This window comes from Pteropus alecto, unplaced genomic scaffold (assembly GCF_000325575.1).
Source record: "Pteropus alecto unplaced genomic scaffold, ASM32557v1 scaffold202, whole genome shotgun sequence".
In the NCBI taxonomy this organism is placed as follows: Eukaryota; Metazoa; Chordata; class Mammalia; order Chiroptera; family Pteropodidae; genus Pteropus; species Pteropus alecto.
In genome coordinates this window covers 4,312,990-4,333,794 of record NW_006432451.1, presented here as the reverse complement: position 1 = coordinate 4,333,794, position 20,805 = coordinate 4,312,990, and the positions used below count along the sequence as shown (strand labels likewise).

Below are 20,805 nucleotides of genomic sequence, written 5' to 3'. Positions count from 1 at the left end.
TCCTGCTGACATCCCACAGGTTGGACCCCTGGAAGATGCAGGAAGCCTGGAAGCTGGTGGGTGGCTCTGATGGGGAAAGGACTGCACCCTTCTGCTCCTGGCTCCAGGGAATCCTGGGCATCCTGCGGTGTCGGGTAATAGCCTGGCTTCACAGCTGAGAGTACCTGGGCCATAGGAGAGGAGTAAGGATCTGAGAGTCCAGTCAGCACCCTGACCTACTTTCTCCTAGGCCCAAGGCAAGAGGAGCCTAACTGGTTGCAGCTGATCAGTTTCCCCATACCAGATGCTCAGTCTGTCACTAAAGACTGAAGGATATAGGGGAAACCTAGGGGCCTGGCCTCCTAGCCCCAAAGATGGTCATCAAGAAGAGCAAAACAATGCTGGGGTCATTCTTACCAGCGATGGCAGGAGAGGGGCACGAGCCCCTCAATAAACTTGTTTCTCTACCTCTTCGAGTGCAGTGTGGTCCTCACCAGGAATCCCAGAACACAAACCTGAAGGATGCCAGACCCTGCTTGATGGGAAAGACATCTCCAGGGACTTGGGAGAGAGAGGACAGCCTCACTGAGGAGAAAGGCCCCTAAAGAGCAAGGCTAAAGCCACAGTGACCACAAGATATGGGGTGGGTGTAAAGGCAGGACACCATAACCCCTTGGACCGAGAGTAGCCCCATGCTGGGCAAAGAAAAGGGACAGATCCACAGAACAATCCAAATACATTATCCAGAAAACCCAACTTCCTCTTTAATACCAAGCCACCCCAGAAGCTAGTTGTCCACTCCCAGTTGGGGAAGGGACACTTGCCCCCTCCTCCTTCCAGGGAACAGGGTCATTTAACCACAGGTGATCTTTAGGGGAGACTGTTGTTCTCAGGCCACTCTGGAACCTGGCTCAGCACACAAATCTGTCCAGGGCAGATGGCCGAACTCCCATGGGCTTGGCTGCTTTTTCTTGTTTCTGCAGCTGCTCAAGGCTCTGCCGGACTTTGTCCTGAGGTGGCAAAACAGGTGAGGTGAGAAGTGGCAGGCTGGTAAGGCCAGAGGCACAAGCAGAAGGAGGATACAGCCCATAGGAGGCCTGCCCCATCCCCAAATGCTCCTTTACCCGGTGTTCCTCATCCATGACCTTCCTCTTCCTCTTCACCAGGCTTGCTGTCGAGCTGCGGCCCTTCTGCTTGGGCCTTGGCTGGAAGGGAGCCTTGGCCTCTGGGTCATAGCCCTGGGGGAGGGGATAGGAGTGAAATCTATAAACCTCAGAGACAGGGAACTGTGGCAGCACCCACTTTCTGTGCCACATTTTTGGTGACATGGTGGAGGAGGATGTGCCTGTGCACTCAGGCCTGCTCCTTACCAGCCTCTCTATCCGTTCCTTCTTTTCCTGCTCCAAAGAGATGACATCAACCTCTGCCAGGGCTCGTGGATCCAGACAAATGAGGTCTGCAGGTACCTAGGTGTCACAGAGGGAAAGGAATGAGTAAGGTGGGTGACCCTAAAGCCAAGGAGGCTGCTAAATCGCACTCTTCCCAATACCCACAGCAAGGGAGCTTTCCCCACCTCCAAGCCCAAAACACACATGGGCACGTGCTCACCTTCTCTAACAGGGCCTTCACCTCCCACTCCTGGCGTTGCTTTCGGCTCCTGTATGGGTTACTCTCTAGGCCATCAAAATTAGGCTCAGCAGCCCCTGGAGGGAGGGAGGAACATGGGGTGATAAACTTAAACCCAATCCATCACTTTAGCCTAACCAAGCCCCTTGCTCCTGTCTGTCTCAGGCCCACTCAAACTTCCATCCAGAGTTCATTCACTTTGAGCCTCATCCCCTGGCCCACTCACCAGGGACTAGCATGCTGGTGATGCCCCCACTGTGCCCCACTCCCAGCACATCTTCAAAGGGGCAAAACTGAAGGCCATGCACGTGGCCTGAGAGCCGGTGGGTAAGGTAGGTCTGTTCCAGGGAGGGTGGGCTGGCCTTGCCCTGCCCTGCCCATATGTTGACCACGTCACCCATTCCCGCAGCCAGCAGTCCCCGCTGGGAAAAGGCCAGGTGCCCTGCTCCCTGGGGCAGGGTCCGGACACTCAGAGGCTGGAAAGTCCCTCGCAAGTCAAAGATCTTCAGCTGGTGGTCCAGACCAGAGGTGGCCATGTGCCTGAGGGAAGAGTGGGAATCAATAAATCTGCAGTAAGGGATTACTAAGCAGGCCTGTGGCCAAGTCCAGGCATCAAGTCTGGTTGGGGAGAAAAAGGCTAATAATAGTAATCACTACTCTCACACTGAACACTCCACAGACAACCTCTTGGTTACACGTTACTATTTTTATTTTCCTTTTACAGATAGGAAACTGAAGCTTAGAGAAAGGAAATCAAGGTGAGTGGTAAAGCTAGAACTCAAGGCAGGCCTGTTTCTTTAGCATCTTCCCTCTAACCTACTCAAGACACATGAACCAAATGGAGAACACACATGACAATGTGTACCTAAATGTAATGTTCCACCACACAGGCAGCACAATGGCTCAGCAAAGGGAAAGATCAGGAAGGATCAATTGCAGTGGTCAGGGAAGACTTTGTAGGAAAACTGGGATATGAACCATCCTAGGTAATTCTCAAGAAAACCTGAGAAACATATAACAGGTACAAATGAATTATCAGAGTATGGAGACGGTGAGACAAACACAGGTTTGTTTTCAGAATTGGTGGGAAATATGGCCAGGAGGGAACAAATTGCAGGGGCTCTTTCAAGTCATATTGAGGACCCAATGCCCCCAACATTGCTCTTCAGCAATGACAAGCCACAACTGAAGACTGCATGGATCTGAGAAAACCTTCAGAGGTGATGAGAAATGTCCTAAAAGGCCCTACCCTAATCCCTCTTTCTCCAAAGGAAGAAGAACAAGGTTGGTGACCAGATCCTCTCAAGGAATCGTGCACTGCACTTGTTTATTTTCAGAGGTTGGAGTTTCTACCTACGTTCAAGTTGGTCCTTAAGAGAGAAAGGCTGAAGAAGGACCAGCCAGGCCCGGAGATACATGTTTGCCAAAGGGCTCAGGACTGTCTTTTTAACCTTGGCTGTGAACTCAAGAGGAGGGGTTCCTATGAACAGAGACTTGCCCTGTGATGAGGGCCAAATAGAGGCCCAGCAGGATACTTTTCCTGACAAGACAATCAGGGCCCCAATTCCACCAAAGGGCAATGCCAATAGTGCAAACCAGGAATTACTGAGGTCTCCTAAAACACAGGGTCACACTCTTGAGTGAACCAGCAACTCAGGCACATGCTGGCTCCTCTCCCCACACACACCCACCTTTGGGAGCCTCTACGCAAATACCACCCCACTGGGCAGATGCACATCCAGGCCACACTACGAAACTACTAAGCTTGTAAAATACTTCAGCCTTGAAAATCCAATCCAATCCTAATGCAAGCTTCAGAAAGCCTCTGAAGGAAGAAGTAAGCCTCGGCTCTGGAGCCCCTGTGGCTTGTCTGATGTGCTCCTGAGGACTAGAGATAAGTGGGAGTGGGCCTAAGAGCAAAGACCAGAGCTGTTCAATATCTAAGTGTTGACCAAACTGCAGTGAACTGACTACGCCCTAGGCACAGGACCAGCTGACCCAGGGAGCCCCCAGAAGGCAAACTACAGCTCAGGTCCAGTGGCGCACAAAAGGCAGAAAGCCGTGGGACAGGCCTCCCCACTCTCCTAGAGCCAGTCTGGCACAGAAAGGAGTCAAAAGGGCAGAACCATATCACTTGTCCCAAAAAATACAACTCTAGGAGTCTAAGGTGTCTGAGCCTCTGGAAGGCTTTCATAATTTGGTAGCCACTGGGCTTTTCCTGATTTTCTTTAAAACAACTTAAAAATAAAGTTACGTAGTTTCCTGAGAAGATTCCTGAGCAGCAGTGTAAAAAGAGGAAAGCAGCTTGTGAAAAAGGTTATTTGACGCTCCCCAAGAACATGCCAGGAGGAAGAAATGGAGCCTGGGAACTGGCTGTGAGCTCACACAGGACCACTGAGACAGCAAGGATGGAGAGAAACAGACTTTGAGGACTTCACAAAGGGTCATGAATAGAAATGAGGTAATGCCACCAAACCAAGTAGCAAGTAGCCTGGGCACCCAGAAAGCATTCAGTAAACAGTGCTTTTGATTCCTGCTATTCCTGATGGCTGAAGAACATGGGGCTGTGTAGCTAGCTAAAGGTGTTAAAGAAGCCAAATTGTGAATGGAAGGAAAATGTGGCAGAAAAGGAACAGGCAAGGAGGAACCTTGGGAGTGAGGTGTCTAATTCAGTGATAGACACATCAAGTCTGGGGTGATAGAAGACAATTGAGAAGAAACTAAATGCAGCACCCGGCCAATTGTTCCCTAACTACTGCTATCTGTTTTTGTAAAAAAAAAAAGTAACTGGAACACTGCACCAGGGCAGGCTCAATGGCTGATTCATCCTTATATCCCCATAACTTTAGCACAGAACCCAGAGCCCAGTGAAGGCCTGATGAATGAAAATAATTAGAGGAAAACAAACGGGAACTTGTGTGAGAAACTGTCCTCCAGATCCAGACAAACAACTCAGAACAGCTATGAAATGCAAACGCTCTCTCAGAAATTCAAAACAGACCCACCACCCCTACCACTCACACCACCAGCCAGACCTAAAAGGAACAATCATCTTTAATGATGACAATGATGAAATGCAATGCTCCCTATTCACTAGGCACCATGCTAAACTCTATAGACCTTAACTTGCTTTAATGTCTACATCAGCTTTATGAGTTTTTCCTAGGCCTTGACAAACCACTTCCAAACAAACCTAGCCCACCATCTATTTCTGTACTGCCCACAAACTAAGAACGGTTTTTACATTTTTAAGTGGTTGGAAAAAAAATCAAAGACATGAAAATCATATGAAATATATATTTTAGTGTCCACAAATAAAGTTTTATTGGAACACAACTACATTCATTATCTTGTGGCTGCTTTTGTGCTACAACACAGAAGAGTGGTCAAGACTGCATGGCATCTGATTGCTTCGCACTACTGCTTGGTGCACTGCAAGTCGCAGTGACATGGTTATAACTTGACAGTATTTTCAGCATTTGATGTCTATCTCATTACCTATCTATATGAAAAGATGTTTTTGAAGATAAAATATGTAAAATCCCTCTACAGATCAGCATTAACATAAATATCTGCAATCAAGTTTGATGATTTAGAACACTAACTGAACCTCAGTTAAGCAAAATGTTATCCTCAAAAAGAGGAATCTAATTCTTCCCATTAGTAGACACTGTGGCACACAGAGGTTATGTAATGTGCCTACACTTACATGGCACGAGGATTTAAACCCAGGCAGTTTGACTGCAGTCTGTGCTCCTATAGGCACACTGCCTTCCATATCTTTCTGCCCAGCTGTGACCCCAGCACCTCATGCCCAAACAAGTGACTTACGTGCCTGTAGAATCTACTGCCACAGCCCGGACCCCACCACGGTGACAGAGAATCTTTGCCAGTGGCTCCTTCACAGCTGGGCTCCATAAAGACACAGTACCTGGAGGTCAGAGGAGAAGAGATAAAGTTACTAATGGGGCACTGAGGTGATTAAACCTGGGAAAGATGGGGACTCATGGCCAAGAGGTAACAAGAGAGAGGTAACAGGGCAACTTTAACGGATTCGTGAAGTACAAATATAGAAAGAAAAAAAAAAAGCAGGTCAAGATGATCAGAGAGTCAAAGTTCAGCCAGGGACTAACCATTGCTGTGTCCCAGATGGATGACAGCATTATAAGGGTTCTGGGTCATGACATTGAGCCGTCCAGCCCGAGCATTCAGAGCTGCCACAATCTTCCCCACTGACACATCCAGGTAGGTCAGAAACCCTGTTTCTGACTGTGTGTGAGAGAGAGAAAGAGAGGGAGGGAGGGAGGGAGGGAGGAAAAGAGGGAGGGAGAGAGGAAAAGAGGGAGGGAGAGTCCTGATTACTCTCTGTCCTCCCTCTACCAAGGTCTTCTCAGGGGCTGCCACCCAGTCCTATGCTGCACAGCCACTCACAGCTGTGGCCAGGAGGAAGTGGAAAGGCAGAAATTCAAGCCGTGTGACGCGATCACAGCGGCGGATGCAATGGAGCTCAATTCCCTGGTTGTCATAGATGTGAAGCCAGCGATTCTGAGCGACAGCAAGCAGTGCTTCAGAATGCAGAAACCTGAGAGGAGGGGAGAAGTGGCTCAATGGGAAAGGGGGTCACGGCTGTCATTCGATCAGGAATGGGCTGTCTCACCTCCACTGACCACTAACAGGCCACTGACCGGATGTCCCGCACTGCCTCCATGACATTGATCTCACACATGAGCCTCTTTGTCACCCAGTCAAGGGCGGCCACATGACCCCGGCGCCCTCCAAAAGCCAGGTGTCTGTTGGAAGTGGGGAACAAGCAAGGTGTCAATGCAGGAGAGCATCCTCAGACCACTGGAGATCAGCCTCATGTCAGCCCTTCCTCTCCAGGTGAGAGGAGAGATGAGAGATGTCACTATACATGCTCACCCTCAGATACAAGAAAATCACCAGACACTCCCCACATCGACAACCCAAACATACACTAGCAAGACTGAAGTGGTTAAGGAGACATGACCACATCTCAGTTCAAGAGGCACTGGAATACAACCTTACCTCCCAGTTCGAGAGTAATTCAGCCGGTAGGGTCCAAACTGCCGCAAATTCAAGTCAAAGTGCTGAGAAAGTTAAGAGTTTAAAAAAAAAAAAAAAAATCAGTCTACTGCCATGCCACCCTGAACACACCTAATCCCGTCTGATCTAAGAAGCTAAGCAGGGTTGGGCCTGGTTAGTACTTGGATGGGAGACCACCTAGGAAGACCAGGTACTGTAGGCATAAAAAAATAATAATAATAAAAATGTAAAGAAATAGATAAATAAAAATAAATCAAGAAAGAATTGGCTCACTTCAGTAATTCCCTCTATTAATCTCCACTTCCCTCCTGCTCTGCACCACCAATGCACTGGCCCCTTTCCCAGCCTCAGGAGCACCTTGGCTGCACTTGCAATGTCCACAGCCTCCACAATGTCTGCCTGGCATATCTTCGCTGTGTCTTCTCCATCCTCACCTTCCAGAAACCTGCAAGTGAGTGTTAGGGCTAATATGAAATGAGTGTACCAACATAAAAATGACAAAGGACAGTCTCTTAATAAAGCAATGTCTGGGGTCACCCATATTAAGGGCCACTCACCCAGGTTCCTCAGCAAGCAGCAGCTGCGAACGAGCAGCTTTGACACTTATTTCCTCTTCCTCAGTTTCAGCCACCTCAAGTCGGCTTCTGGTTTTGGATTTAGAAGGTGGCAGCTATAACAGTGTTGGTGGGCGAGGGAGAAAAGAACCAAAGGATGTGTGGGGTCACAAGAGAGCCACCTGGTCTCGCCTCCATCCAACTCCAGACTCTCCCAGCCTGCAACCCCACTCTAAGGCTGGTCCTCACCTTTCTGGATTTGTCAATGCGACGGAACTTCTGAGCCACAGACACGGGGACAGGGGCGGGGCCTGGGAATGGGTCCTGGGCCTGGGACAGAGAGGAGGCAATTCGCTGACAGGCTCGGGTTGACCCCAACATTCGCACTCTCAAAGTTCAAGGCGACTTGCCCCGCCACCCTATCAAGTCCCAGGCTCACCCCGGACAAGCTCCGCTGAGGCTCAAGATTCCTCCGTTCTCGGCGTTTCTTCGGGACCTGGGGCTTCTTGGAGATGTGAGACTTGTTTGGGGTGTGAGTGTTCTTTGGCCTCTGGGGGCGGAGCTCTCGATTCCTCTTCTTGTTACGAGGGAGCCCTAGAGAGACTCCAGCAGCGGTCGGTGTGGCCTCTTCCTCCCAGTATCGCCGCACTTTCTACGGACAGAACAGGAGCCCTGATGCTCCGCTGCCCGTGCCCCGCCCCTCCAACCCCGCAGCTGAAAACTTTTCTTCCACCCCGAGAAGATCTCTACCTTCTTCTTGGCCTGAAATTTGCCCTTCTTGGGCGGAACATCGCTGCCCGGCTCGGGGGCTGTCTCCATCTAGCCCACTCGAACGACGATCCACGTGCAAACTCTTCTCAGCCGTCAGACGGTGGACTGGGACCTCCCGGAAGCCCTCCGGCCCTCAACCAATCAGCGCTATACCAGGTCTGAAGCCTTCTAGGCTCCATTTTGCATGAGGGCGCGCTCTCCGTTGAGGGGCGGGGCAAGCCTTGGCCCTGCCCTCCAGAATGGTATCTTATGCCTGAGTAACAAAAGGCAACACCGGGACCAAGGCCCAAGAAACGGTGCAGTTTCTTTTTACCAGCTTTGTTTCCCCATATTGCCTAGAACTTGTCGAGTCCGGTCTTTTTAGCAGAACGCCGCTCATTAAACACGCCAAAACTACAATTCCCGGCATGCGTCAGAGGACAGCTTCCGGCACCCTCTTTTCCCAGCATTCTTTGTTTACTTCCGAGTTTATGAATACTAAAGGGAGAGCGTGAGTGGGGCAGGGTTTCGGTTGAGGGCTTTGGGGTCTCGTTTCAACCTTCACTTCTTGAGGCCTAGGTAGATTCGATATCCGGACGGGGAGAGGCTGCGGTGCCCCGAGAGGCTGCCTCTCAAGAGTGTTGTCATTACCACAATCTAGACTATTAAAGGGAGCTCGGGTACCTTCCAGAGTGTGAGACCCAGCGCCCCTCTTCCACAGGCTTTCGTCTCCGCCATGGCTGAGCTGATCCAGAAGAAGCTACAGGGAGAAGTGGAGAAATATCAACAGCTACAGAAGGGTAAGGGAGCAGGGTCGGTGTATCCTCGCCCCAATCCCTTCACTCACTCCGAACCCAGAGCCATACCAAGATCATGTTTTCTGCCCTACCCGGGCACCCGCGTGCAGCGTTCTTACCTCAGTACTCTTCCCCACCCCCTGACGCGCCGCCTTCATCCATGTCTACTTCCTCAGCTTCATTTTCTTCTGAGTAGGATTGTGGGTCGGGTGGCACATTTGACGTCTCTAATTGAGTCTTTTCTCCCACCCACACTTCCATCCAAAACCAGACTTGAGTAAATCCATGTCAGGGCGGCAGAAGCTTGAAGCACAACTAACAGAAAATAATATCGTGAAGGAGGTGAGATACTGGGATTTGTGGGGTGAGAAGAGACTATTGGCAGTGATTCTGATCATGTGTCCCTTCCCACCATCAGGAACTGGCCCTGCTGGATGGGTCCAACGTGGTCTTTAAACTTCTGGGCCCCGTGCTGGTCAAACAGGAGCTAGGGGAAGCTCGGGCCACAGTGGGGAAGAGACTGGACTATATCACAGCTGAAATGTGAGTCTTTTTTCCACCACCCTGTGATGTATCTGACACCACTGGAGTAGATGTTGAGGAACCATTGTAGAGTAGCTCTCCAGTGTAGCCCAATTATCCATTTCCTCCAATCCTTTCTCCTTTATTCCTCTTCCCCTCCCTCCCCTAGATATCAGGTTTTCACAGATCTCTTTCTTGCCTTCAGTATTCTCAGTCCCATTTCTTGTTATTTGTCTCTCGTCTCTCTTCAGTAAGCGTTATGAATCCCAGCTCCGGGACCTCGAGCGGCAATCAGAACAACAGAGGGAGACCCTTGCTCAGCTGCAGCAGGAGTTCCAGCGGGCCCAGGCAGCAAAGGCAGGGGCTTCTGGGAAGGCTTGACCCCGTAGGGGTGGGGCAGGGGAGGGGGAGGAGGAAATGAGGCAGCTCTAGGGTCTATACTGTAGCTAATAAAATGTGAAAACACCTGGCCGTTTTCTAACCACGTTTGTCATAATTGTCTCCATTCATTCCCTCAGCCCCTTCCACTTTATGTATACACCACCTGTTAGTCCCTTAGGTCCATATTCTTCAACTGGAATCTCCGTAGCAGAGTAATCCATCCTTCTTTCTTGAGACTAAAATCTGAGTTGTCTCAAACTTCCTTCTTGTGGGTATGTAAAACCCTTAACTCTCCCTTATCATGGTTGGCACACCCCTTTAGGCAACATGAAAAGGGCGTTTACAACATGAAAAGGGCGTTTATTGGGAAGGTCAGTTTAATTGAAGAACTCAATTCTCCAACCTGAGACCCCCAGGATGAAAGATTGCTGATTTCTTACCCTCCAAAACTCCCTGGCATCTTAGTTCTTTTTAGTTCTCTCTTCCTAGAATTTGTTTGAATGTAGCATAGACTGATTTAAAATTCCACCACGTGCTCTGTGATTTTATAAATTCTCCAAGTTTGTACATTGCCCACAAAGTAGTTTTTCTGTTTCTTTGTCCTAAAATTCGTTCTCACAAATTTGCAGCCAGGGGATCACTTTAATTGGGTGACTAGTACTTGACATGGGTCTGTGACAGCTAAGAAAAATTTAAGAGCAAATAAAGGGATGGAGAGGTTGCTAGGGAGAAATGAATCATTCTAAGGAAACTTCACCAACACCTTGTTTTCAGTTCATTATGGGAATAGAAAACATTGGGACCCTTCCTGTTCCATGGCATCTAAATTTCAGCCAGCCCCCCACCCCCACTCCCAGCAGCTAGTTCATACACTGCAAGGACAGAGTAGAATTCAGGTAGTGTTCTGGTTTATTAGTGTTATCACAGTGACAAGAACCCCCCCCACCCCCGAGTAGGAAGAGGAACTCCTACTAGAACCTACTTTCCATCCCCTCTCCTTGGAGCTCAGGGCCTCTAGATTTTTCTTTTTCCCCCCTACTTCTAGGCCTTCCCTTAGCCCTTGGCATGCTAGGATGTGGCCAGGAATCAAAGTGATTCCTTTTTCCAGTACTAACCATGTGCTGCGTTCATGGAAAGTAGGGAGCTATACACGGGTATCCATCTTGGTTACCAAGATTACCAGTTCCCACAGTGCTGGATCTCTTGACTGTCTGATAAGCTAGTGGCACTTCACTGCCCCAGAGTGGCCACTATTCTGGATTTCTTCTCAATGCAGCACATAACTGCCACCATTCAGCATGACTACACACACCTGGTATGGCCACCAAGAGTTCTCTGAACCAAGAGAGCTTCCTTCTTAGAACAGCGCCCGGGCAATCTTCCTCCCTGTGGCCTTGATCCTGGGAAAGGAACCCCCTCCTCCCTCGCTTGGGGGAGTTCCTGAGGCAGAGGGGCCGCTGGCAAGGCCCTGTGTAACAGTAGAGGGTCTTCGCCGCTGCCGCAGGAGGAAATCATGTGACGCTCTGTCCATAGCATAGAAGACATTGGCCGAGGGTGGGATGGTCAGCTCTGTAGGTTAAGAGAGGGGGTGTCAAGCACACACACAGTTGTTCCTCCAACAACCACCTGGATATAGAAGCATTCCCACAGGTGGATACCACTCTCTTCCTGAGTCTGCCTCTGACCTCGCTCCCCTGGTAGCAGCTGCACTAGCTCATACTCTGAAGCCACTGCAGAATCACGATTGTTTTTCTTAAGGACACGGCTGATGACACTTGGAGCCTTGTCCTGGCTTGTCACCTGGCAAAACAAGACCAAAAGAACAACAAATTGGCCGTAATGACCCCTGCTTCCCATCTTTCCAACCCCAGCCACTGATCCCCAACCAAAAGTTACCCGTGTGTAATACTTTAGAGTGAACAGGGTAACCCAATATGGTGTCTCCCTGTACTCCATAGGCCAGCCCACATGGTACCCAGTGAAATAAGGCTGCTTCCCTGTGGGGAAACTGCTGTTTATTCTGAAAACCTAATATGGCCAACAAAAGTTCAAGGTGCAGCAGGTAATGCCGAGTACCCTTCAAAATAAAATGTAGCTGGTAAAACCAAAGGTCACAATTAAAACTAGAATATCCTCTCATTTGGCTGTTCAAACCTAAAACAACATCTATAGTCCCACAAGCCCTCATCCTTCACCCCCACCTCCCAGCCCACAGCTCCCTCACCAAGATACTCTTGTAGACACTGCCGTCTTCCCCCAGCTCCATCTGGACTCTGATGATTCCACAATCAGAAGCTTCTGGCCCAGAGCCCCCTCCCCCGTGTGTAGTCCCCCTGGAGGCCCCTTCTGCACCCCCACTGAGTGGGGAACCACAGGAGGCTGAGCGGCGGTGACCTCGCAAAGGTCTAGGGGAGGATGCTGGGGGAGAGAGGTGGCTGGGGCCAGCCGGACTGTGCAAGGATGGAGTGCTTTCCAGGGCAGAGTCCAAGGATGAGACAGATGGCCACTTCATGTGCTGGGGACAAATAACATGGGGGACTGACATGAAGGCAGGGAAGTCAAGGAAGAAACATTCACAGAGTCAGGGTCAGTGCCGAGGTCAGAGTTATGGAGCAAAGCTCACCTGGGCCAACCGGGTCAACAGAGGAGCGGGGGTTCCAGACACCTCATCTCCCCCAACACTGGGCCGGTCCCAGGAGACAAGGGGGGTGGGACCCCCAACAGAGCCCAGAATCCTGGAGTGGCAGAAGATTGGGAGCATCAGAGGAAGAAGGCAAGTCCCCAAGACACTACCCCCCAACTGCTGACTGCCTCACTCTGTCCACTGTGAGATGACCAGCGTTGGCCGAAGTACTCGAGGGGCAGGAGAGTCACTGGTACCAGGTGGCTCCACCTCACAGGATACTCGATGGCTGGGGAAAGAGGCAATGGGCAGAGGTCAGGATGTGACACATAGCCCCTCACACCCTGCTTGAGCCCTGAAGTCCCAACCTCACCCAGCCAGTCACCTCTGGGCCTCTGTCAGTGGCCGGAGCCCCTGTAGCCACTGCTGAATATCGGGGTCAGGTCGAAGGTCATAGCCACGACATTCATTCTGAAGCCGCCGCAGCTCAGAAAGGACAGCAAACTCCTAGAAAGGGGCCCTCAGACTGTAGGAGCCAAAATTCAAGGACCCCTGACTCCCCTTTCTCTCCCCTTTCTGGGACATGGCTAGGGATGTCTAGCATCCAGCCCAGGCTCTCCCCTCACCTTCCTCCGTTTGTCAAAATTGATGTATCCATTCTGCAAGGATAGGAGGAAGAGAGTGAGAGTCCCAAACCTGCCACAGAGACTATGTCCTCTGCTAAACACAGGCATAACCATATCCAGCTTACACACACTACCCACCCTCTCTGACTCTACCACCCCTCCCCAACCTCCCCTCCCATCTATCATTCCCTAAGCATGCTACCTTACCCTCTAAATTGAATATTTCAGGTAGAAATTGTGTCTACTTTACCAATGAAAAGATTAGGGCTCAGAGAGGATCAGGAACTTGTCCAATATATATATATATATATATATATATATTTAATAAACTCTATATATGCTTATATTTCACGCATGTTCCAAGCACCCACTAAATATTAATTCACTTAATCTTCATAATAACAGATTGATGTAGACCCTGTCACTAGTTTCTCATTTACAGATCACTAAGGCACAATGAGGTTAAGCAACTTGCCAAAGTAACAGAACCAGAACCCTGGCACTCTGGCTCAAGTCTTTGTGAATCCTCAGTGCTCATGCCTGCAATTCCTTTCTGGAGGAACAACTGTCTGACCCCGAGGCCCACTCATTCCATCACTGCACTGAACACACAAACACACACACCACTGACCTCCAGCTCATCCTTGGAGGCTGCATCCAGCATCACCAGGTCCTTCAAGAAGGTGCCAAGGTATGGGACCACACCCTGAAGTCAGAGGTCAGAGTCAGACACTCCTGCCACTGACCTGAGGGCTCTCCATCCCTCCACACTTTCCCATCCCATTATCGCAAAGGACAAGTGAATTCTCCTCACCCCACTGTTTCTTCCTTTTCTGTCCCTCAGACTGCTCCCCACACACAATCCTTCATAAGCAACCTCCCTAGGCACTTACCCCGCCCCGGGAGCCAGACTTCGGGGCTTTCTTGGAATTTGACTCCAGAGAGGGTCGCACCTTCACCTCCTAGGGTTGACAAAACAAAGAGATATGAGGGTGGGAGGGGAAGCAGGGATGGCTAGGAACTCCAGGGAACAAGCCTCGTGAGCCTCACCTGCAAGAGTAGCTCCCGGCTCTGGGAATAATTATCCTCCTCAGAGAAAATCTGACAGAGGTTGGAGAAGACCCTGAGGCTGTCCCTGGGGGATAGAGGGCAGCAGACTTGAGGATGGGCCTGGCTCAACAACTCCCTTCCCCAGCCCTCATCCCAGTCCAGTGCCCCATCCTCCCTACCTGGCTGCTTCCCCCCAGGCTGCCCGAAGCCTGTGGATGGGGCTGGACTGCAGGGCTGACACGACAGCATAAACTGAAGAGAAGTTTCGGAGTAGACGGCACTCCTATGGGGGTCACAGAGGGAGCTGTGGGACCTCTTTCCACACCATGGTCCCCAACAGGGGCAATTGTCTCTTACCTCTGCCACTCGGATCCACTTCTCCAGGAGCCTGGCCCTCTGGGGAGGACGAAGTGGCCGTATGGTAACCTCCCCAGGCTCCTCTCCGGTTGAGGTAGCCCCCAGGACAGAGCTGACCACTGCCCCTGCCACCTTGTTGAATTGTGTGACAGTAGCTCGGACAGATGGGCAGAGGTGGGAATGTCCTGGCCGGTCTCTGTGACCCCACAGCCCCCCCAGGCACTGAGAGGGGACCAGATTGAGAAACAGCTCCTGTGGGGTAGAAGTCAGAGATTAAAGTTCATAGCCAAGAGAAGTCAGCCTTCGAATGTTAGGGGTGTAAGGCTCTCAGGTGGCCAAGGAACTAGAGGGGCACAGGGTTTGAAGGGTAACAACCAAGGGGAAATGGGGAAAGGACAAAACTGGGTGGATGGAAGAGGCTGGGAGCTGGATCAGGAAGGGTTGGGAAAAAAGGATCTGGAGTCAGGGAAAGGTTAGTAAGGGGGAAGGGGGCATGGGGGTCAGAGGTCAGGGTCTCACCGCATCTAGCAGGGTCAGCTGTTCGGCCAAGTGGTCAGCGAGGAACACCAGGACATCCGTGGGGTCAGCAGGGGGATCGCCGGGGAGGGCCAGGGGCTTAGGAAGGTCGGGGATCTGGGGGTCCACCCGGGACCGGAGGTTGCGGATGAGGTCAGCGCTGCCACCCCCAACACCCTCCCCTCCTGCATACCCTGTCCGAAGCAAGAAGCTCTCAAGCCGGTCAAGCTGACCCTTGACCTCAGAGCCAAAATCCTCAGGGTGAGAGGCCAGCCAGGTTGACAGCACAGAGATGGCTACCCTGGGAGAAGGGGAATCGGCCAGGGGTCAGATGTCAAGCGGCAGCTCAGGCAGAGGAGACTGTGAGGTTAAGAATCCGAGTCACTCACCCTTTTGTCCTCTCCAGTTCATCAGTAGGATGAGATTCAAGGGCTTCCAGCCTGGGGAGTGGGAGAGATTCTATTTGTCCATTTTTACCAAATCTCCAGAGGCTTTGACTATTTTGGTGGGATATTCTGGCTTTAGAAAGTCCAGACACCTCTACAACCTGTGGTCCCTTATGACCCTGACCTGTCAGCCATAAGCCCTAGCAGGACAGATGTGGAGGTGAAGGCCCGGTGGGTGGCCAGGAAGGTTGCTGTGAAAGTCACGTCAGTCCCTGATGTCCGGGCATCCAGCAGGTGTCTGACCAGAGCCTCCAGGGTGCCTGCTCGGAGCCTTCGGGAGGAACGTGGGGGAGGTGTTGGGGCCTGGGGGAGACAGAAGGCCAGTCACTGCCCCTTTCTTCAACTCTGCCCCTAGATCTCTGGGGAAAACCCCAGACCTAGGAGATAATCCAGGCTTATTGTATTAAGATTTGGAGAAGGAAAAGGACTTGACCTAAGTCACACAGTCCAGGTCTCCAGACCTCCAACCTAGCACTCTGGCCAGAAAGTTGGCCATTCTGGAAGTGATGGGTCAGAGGTGAGAAGCCAAAGTTATGATCTCACCAAGGGATCAAGAGGCCGATACTGGCGGCTTGTGACAGTAAAGGTGGCACCATTCTCCTCCTCATCGCAGACAGACACAGGGGCCTGCAGGAGAAGGAAGGGGAGGTCAGACAGGTGCACACCACCTCCTACTGCCCCCAGCCCTAACCCCCAGGCCCTACTCCTCCCTCTGTACCCCTCACCTGTGGCGGCAGGGGACAGTACCAGCGAGTGCGAGGGGTGGGGGTGGCTGGTGACCCCAGGTCTCCCCCACTGGGGCCCAGACAGCCCCACCCAAGCCGCCTCAGGGCCCGGTGGAGCAGAGGGGGTTGCAGTTGCGGGTGGTGGGGTGGAATGCAGGAACCCTGATCTTGGAGACTACCGTAGCCCCTTCCCCCCAGAGCTGAACCCCAACCCAGCAGAGAAGCAAGGTGTAAGGGGTGAGAGGAAAGCCAGAGAGACAGAAAGCCAGAAGCAGAGACCTTGAGAAGCTGAAACCTCAGTCACAGGCACAGCCGCATGCTCCGCCCTGCCCCAAAGGAACTGGCCAAGCTCAGAGTTAGTCCTTCCCCTAACCCCCTTTCCCAGGTCCCTGGAGACCCCCTCAAGGTGGCGGCTCCGATGCCAGTACAGGAAGAAGAAGGGGAAGTGGGGATGATGTATGTGTGTGTGGGGGGGGGGGGGGTAGACTCTGAGAGTCACGTGGCTCCAGCCCCTCCCCCAACGGATCCCGAAAAACCAGCCCTGCCAGTCACTCTGCCCTCACTCAGCCCCTGGACCCAGGAGTCCAGGGCCTCGGGGCCCCAAATCCAACTTCTGGCCCCTCCTGAGGCCCCAAATCCTGCTCCTAGCTACCACTAATTAGTACCAGAGGAAAAGCAGGTGACCACCCGAGGCTCAGCATACGACTTTCTCTCCAAGATCCAAGAACCTTAGCTTCCCGCCGCCACTCAGTGCCAGGCGGGAGAGGGGGAGGGGTCACGAAATCGAAGGGTTCCCTCCCCAATCCCAGAGTCAGAGGAGCCGGTTACTGTGGAAACAAACCACTCCCCGTCAAATAAAAACAAGGAGGGAGACAGGGTCCAAGACAGAATGCTTAGAGAGGCAGGCACACTAAGGTATAAGGGGAGAGGGCCAGAGATCCGCAGACAGCCAGCCAGACGCGCCTGGCAGTAACAGGGCAGGTTCCTGTGGGCAGGTCCTGAGTCACACTGCCACAGAGAACCACAGAAACGCCGGGACTCCCCGCAGCAGGGAGAAAGGCAGACACCAGCAAGAGGAGCGGAAATAACTGAGGCAGGGAGGAAGAGATGCAGGGATACTGACACGGAAAGAAAGGTGGAGCCTTCGAAACATATCACCCCGCAACCTCTCACCACCCACGTCTCACCTCGTCTTCTTCCTCCTCCTCCTCTTCCTCCTGCCCCTCGCCCACGCCCCGGCCACCGGGGCTCCCACCCTCTTCGGGGTCTCGGCTCCGGAAGCTGCTCAACACGACTCCCCCGGGGGGACTTGTGTCCCAAAGCAGCCGCAGGGGCCGCGGGAGCATGGCAGTGTGGAGTCAGTGGGGTCGAGCCATGGGGGCGCCTGGGGAGAGACGGAGGGGGGGGAGCGCGGGTGGAGAGTCAGGTGGGCGCGGGAGAGCGGGGAGAGACACAGGTGGATGCCTAGGTAACGAGAAGGGAGTCCTGAAGGAAGGCTAAAGAGGGGGCCACACAGGGGTGCAATATGAGGGGCTCTGGTGTATTTACGGGATGAGGGGATCAGGAGTACGGGAACGGGCAGGGTCACAAGGTGCTCTGGCTCTGACCTGCTCGGGAGGGGTGGGGGTAGCGCGGGTCCCCGGCAGCTGTTCCCGTCAGTCTCCAGACCCCGACCGAATCCCCGGACCGAGTCCCCTCCCCGGCTTTTCCGCACCCCTGTACCCACCCCCCCACACCCCCAGCCAGACTCCCAGGCCCTCCCGCCCTTTCCGCTCCACCCCGCCCCCCCACGTCCGCCTGCTTCGAGAACAGGAGCCAAAAAGGGAAGGAAGTGAGAACAAGAGTTAGGCCCGCGGACTAGGGGGAGTGCTGGACGCCCAGGGGCCAGGACCCAGGAGCTTGGGTCCCGAGATCCACTGTCCTCCAACCCCCCGGATTCGGGGATCCTGGAACCCACGTCGCCCCCACTGAATTGAGATAAAGATCCCAGTCTCCAGCCTCGGGGTAAAGCGAGAGCAGAATATCACATTCCCTTCCCTCCACACAAGCCTAAAACTCCTGCAGGACGCGTTTTGGGCGGGGAGGGGCCCAGTTACACCACCACGCTGGGTTACACACCCCATCCACGCGTGTAGCGGCCCTAAATCCACTCCCGGTTTTCCCGAGAGCCCTTGGGCCCCCCCACCTCCGCCAAGGGGCGGAGCAGGAAGCCGTTACATCCGGTTCCAGAGTGGATGCTCTGGGGCTTCCGGCGCTGGATGACTCTGTTTCTGCTCCCCTGGTCACCCGGGAGAACCTGCTGCTAGGGGCACCTGACACCAAGCTGTTTCGAAGGGGGATCGGGTGTCGCCAGGAGGTCAGGGTAATTGGAAAAGACTAGAGGTGACTGGTAGAGTCGTGTGCTTGGAAAGGGGACCCTGGGGTAGAATGAGACAGCCGTTGGAAGCACTGGAACACAACTTTATTCCCACCGAGTAGACTCGCTCCCCGCGTCGGTCTGGCCCACGGTCCTGCCCCTCGGAGGTCCTTAAGTCGCCGCTTCCTTCGTCCAGTAGTTACTTGACCCTATACCTGTTTTTGAATCCTTAGGATGAAAAAAAGGACTATAACTTCTTATACCGAGCGCCCTCCAGTGGGCGCCAGGCCCACTGCCGATGCGGGAGATAAAGCAGTGGACATACAGACTTGTTTTTGCAACTGCGAGGAGCTGAGAGTCCGGGAAACGGGCTTTAACAACTCGCACAATCACTTAAGTACAACCGTGGTGAACCGCACAAGAGGGACACGCGGCGGTCTGAGGGGAATGACTTGGCTGATCTGGTCTGGAGCCCAGGGAGAGCGAGGGTGGACCAGGCAGAGAGAACAGAACTCTGGGACCTAGGGAAGGTGAGAGGCCATTGGAGGAAAGGAAGAGCTGTAGGTGTGATGAGTATTGAGAGTGCTGGAGAGCACCAGATTGGGTTGAAGAGGTAAGCAGTGGCTCCAGCGCCGTAAATTCATGTGCCAAGGGCAAGAAGAATGGATTTGGCCTCTAGAGCACCCGTTCTCTTGGTGTGGTCCCTGCCCCAGAGATCTCTGAGACTAATTCACTGCGCATACGAAGTTAAGACTATTTTCATAACACTAAAATGTTATTTGCCTTTTTCACTTTCATTCTCTAAAAAAATGTACAGTGAAATTTCCCAGAGCTACATGATGTGTATTGACATTATCTCCTTCACAGCCAATGGAATGTGTGCCTGTGTATCCTTCTGTTTTAAACTTTTCTCAGTTTTAAGTTCTAGTATGATAAATAGTTAGTTTATAACCCACATAAACAAAAGCTCGAGAGTCCTTCGTTTTTATGATGTCCTGAGACCAAAAATTTTGAGAACCACAGCCTTAGAGCTCTAAGAAGGTGAATGCTATAGATTTGTGTCTTTTTTAAAAAAGCATTCCCACCGTGGAGAGAGATTGGAAGGAGCAGGAGCAGGAGCAGGTGATGGCATACTGTTTGGAGGAGCTACTACAGTAGTTCAGGTCAGAGATGATGGTAGCTTCCCCAGGGTGGTCTTGAGTGCCCTCACTGTGCTTTCTGTAAAAGAAGTAAAAACGAAGTGAGGAATTCAGTGTTTTAGAAAGCTGGGTGAAGCGGTCATAGTTGATCCAGAGATAAATGAACTATATGGGCACACAGAATGGAGAAAAATGGGGCTAACATTGCTGTGTTTTCTGCCTGCAGACTACTGAGTGCTTTTGCTCTTGCGTCTTCCAAAGGAGATACACTTACCTCCTTTAATCTTCCCAACAGCCCTCTGCTGCCCAATACAGTAGCTACCACCCACATGTGTCTATTGAGCTTCTGAAATGTGGCTAGTCTGAATTGAGATGTGTGACAGTTTAAACGTCTGTTTTTTCGAAGACTTAGGACAGAAACTAGAATGTATTATATTGATTACATGTAGAAATGATAATATTTTGGATGTATTAGACAAAATACAGTGTATTATTAAAATTAATTTTACCTGTTTCTTTTTACCTTTCTGGACAAAAAAGAGGTTCTACAGAAAGTAACCTCACAGGGTGTTATGATCATAACGTCTTAACTGGGCAGGTTGTGGTGGGTAGTCGTGTCCCAGGCATATAATTTTTTGAGTAAAAGTTTTATCTTTGCCTTAAGCAAGCCCTGTCCATTGTTTCTATGCATCTAGGTTAACACACCTTTGAAATAAACTGTAACCACCCTCAAGAGAGCACATAATCTTAACTATCCTGTAATCCAATCCCGCCTTGCTTTCTCCCACCTGCATATAATCTTTCTTAGGTCCCTCCTTAATTTCAATTGCATAAGAAGCTGGAACCTGTTATTTTGAGGAGCATTTGAGATCTTGCTTTCCTGCAACTGTTGTCAATTTTAGTTCAAATAAACTTATGAAAATTCTGTACAGCTTTGGACATTTCTTACATCGACACTATTTTAATGTAACTATTAGATTATATAAATTTACATATGTGGCTTGTGTTATATTTCTATTGGACAGAGCTACCTAAGTAATTTTTTTTATCCCTGCACTCGAAGAAACTGAGATGTCGGTTAAGTAGCATGTGCAAGGTGGCAGGATTTAACCCAGGTCTGTGTGAATTCCAAGTATGGGTTCTGCCAATAATGCCAGGAGCCTCCCTCCATTGGGTGAGGAGTTGGGGGAAGGGATTGAAATGAGAAAGAAGGCTAAGGTGAAGTGCTGTTACCTTCTTTGATTCCTTGGAAGTGGACAGGTAGGCAGCTGTGGAGAGAGATGGAGAAGGGATT

At 51.5% G+C, this 20,805-nt stretch overlaps 5 protein-coding genes and 1 non-coding gene across 10 annotated transcripts in view; 3 read left to right on the top strand and 3 right to left on the bottom strand.

Annotated features, from left to right (window-relative positions):
* The window catches only part of B3GALT4 (beta-1,3-galactosyltransferase 4), a 1,741-nt gene extending 1,289 nt beyond the window's left edge, over window positions 1-452 (top strand). The window contains exon 3 of the mRNA XM_015585859.2: window positions 1-452. This exon is cut by the window's left edge and continues 17 nt beyond it. Within this exon, the coding sequence (XP_015441345.2) occupies window positions 1-158 (158 nt within the window). The 3' untranslated portion in view covers window positions 159-452.
* Window positions 453-714: 262 nt separating this feature from the next.
* On the bottom strand, window positions 715-8,396 carry WDR46 (WD repeat domain 46). Its single transcript, XM_006907383.3, has 15 exons — window positions 7,974-8,396; window positions 7,663-7,875; window positions 7,473-7,553; window positions 7,227-7,339; window positions 7,027-7,114; window positions 6,652-6,713; window positions 6,291-6,395; window positions 6,037-6,187; window positions 5,739-5,874; window positions 5,437-5,536; window positions 1,832-2,145; window positions 1,588-1,682; window positions 1,350-1,445; window positions 1,104-1,217; window positions 715-989 (listed from the first exon to the last, which is right to left on the bottom strand). Exons 1-15 carry the CDS (start codon window positions 8,040-8,042, stop codon window positions 891-893), a joined length of 1,836 nt encoding a protein of 611 aa, XP_006907445.1. The 5' UTR covers window positions 8,043-8,396; the 3' UTR covers window positions 715-890.
* LOC112476127 lies at window positions 6,753-6,871 on the top strand. The gene has a single exon (XR_003044972.1). It is a non-coding gene; the product is annotated as a 5S ribosomal RNA (ribosomal RNA).
* PFDN6 (prefoldin subunit 6) lies at window positions 8,394-9,777 on the top strand. 2 transcript variants are annotated; one of them, XM_006907382.3, is made up of 5 exons: window positions 8,394-8,484; window positions 8,695-8,773; window positions 9,042-9,112; window positions 9,189-9,313; window positions 9,544-9,774. In XM_006907382.3, the coding sequence occupies exons 2-5, from the start codon at window positions 8,710-8,712 to the stop codon at window positions 9,671-9,673; spliced, it is 390 nt and encodes a 129-aa protein (XP_006907444.1). In that variant the 5' UTR covers window positions 8,394-8,484; window positions 8,695-8,709; the 3' UTR covers window positions 9,674-9,774. The 2 variants fall into 2 exon arrangements, with proteins under 2 accessions (XP_006907444.1, XP_006907443.1); XM_006907381.3 differs by having other exon boundaries at window positions 8,472-8,552; window positions 9,544-9,777.
* A 782-nt stretch (window positions 9,778-10,559) lies between these two features.
* RGL2 (ral guanine nucleotide dissociation stimulator like 2) lies at window positions 10,560-18,178 on the bottom strand. 3 transcript variants are annotated; one of them, XM_025043719.1, is made up of 18 exons: window positions 18,135-18,178; window positions 17,204-17,400; window positions 15,835-15,918; window positions 15,416-15,594; window positions 15,235-15,285; window positions 14,849-15,146; window positions 14,330-14,581; window positions 14,152-14,255; window positions 13,973-14,057; window positions 13,816-13,884; window positions 13,554-13,628; window positions 12,923-12,955; window positions 12,682-12,803; window positions 12,490-12,585; window positions 12,297-12,408; window positions 11,898-12,188; window positions 11,359-11,473; window positions 10,560-11,242 (listed from the first exon to the last, which is right to left on the bottom strand). In XM_025043719.1, exons 2-18 carry the CDS (start codon window positions 17,360-17,362, stop codon window positions 11,031-11,033), a joined length of 2,337 nt encoding a protein of 778 aa, XP_024899487.1. In that variant the 5' UTR covers window positions 17,363-17,400; window positions 18,135-18,178; the 3' UTR covers window positions 10,560-11,030. The 3 variants fall into 3 exon arrangements, with proteins under 3 accessions (XP_024899487.1, XP_006907439.1, XP_015441358.1); XM_006907377.3 differs by lacking the exon at window positions 18,135-18,178 and adding an exon at window positions 17,624-17,757; XM_015585872.2 differs by lacking the exons at window positions 17,204-17,400; window positions 18,135-18,178 and adding an exon at window positions 16,682-17,177.
* Window positions 18,179-18,459: 281 nt separating this feature from the next.
* TAPBP (TAP binding protein) overlaps window positions 18,460-20,805 on the bottom strand; it is a 10,269-nt gene continuing 7,923 nt past the window's right edge. The window contains exons 7-8 of one of the 2 annotated variants that reach the window (XM_006907376.3): window positions 20,745-20,779; window positions 18,460-19,590 (exon numbers count right to left, since the gene is read on the bottom strand). In XM_006907376.3, the coding sequence (XP_006907438.1) occupies window positions 19,579-19,590; window positions 20,745-20,779 (47 nt within the window). In that variant the 3' untranslated portion in view covers window positions 18,460-19,578. The remainder of the gene's footprint in view (window positions 19,591-20,744; window positions 20,780-20,805) is intronic. The other variant, XM_006907375.3, reaches the window with a different exon arrangement.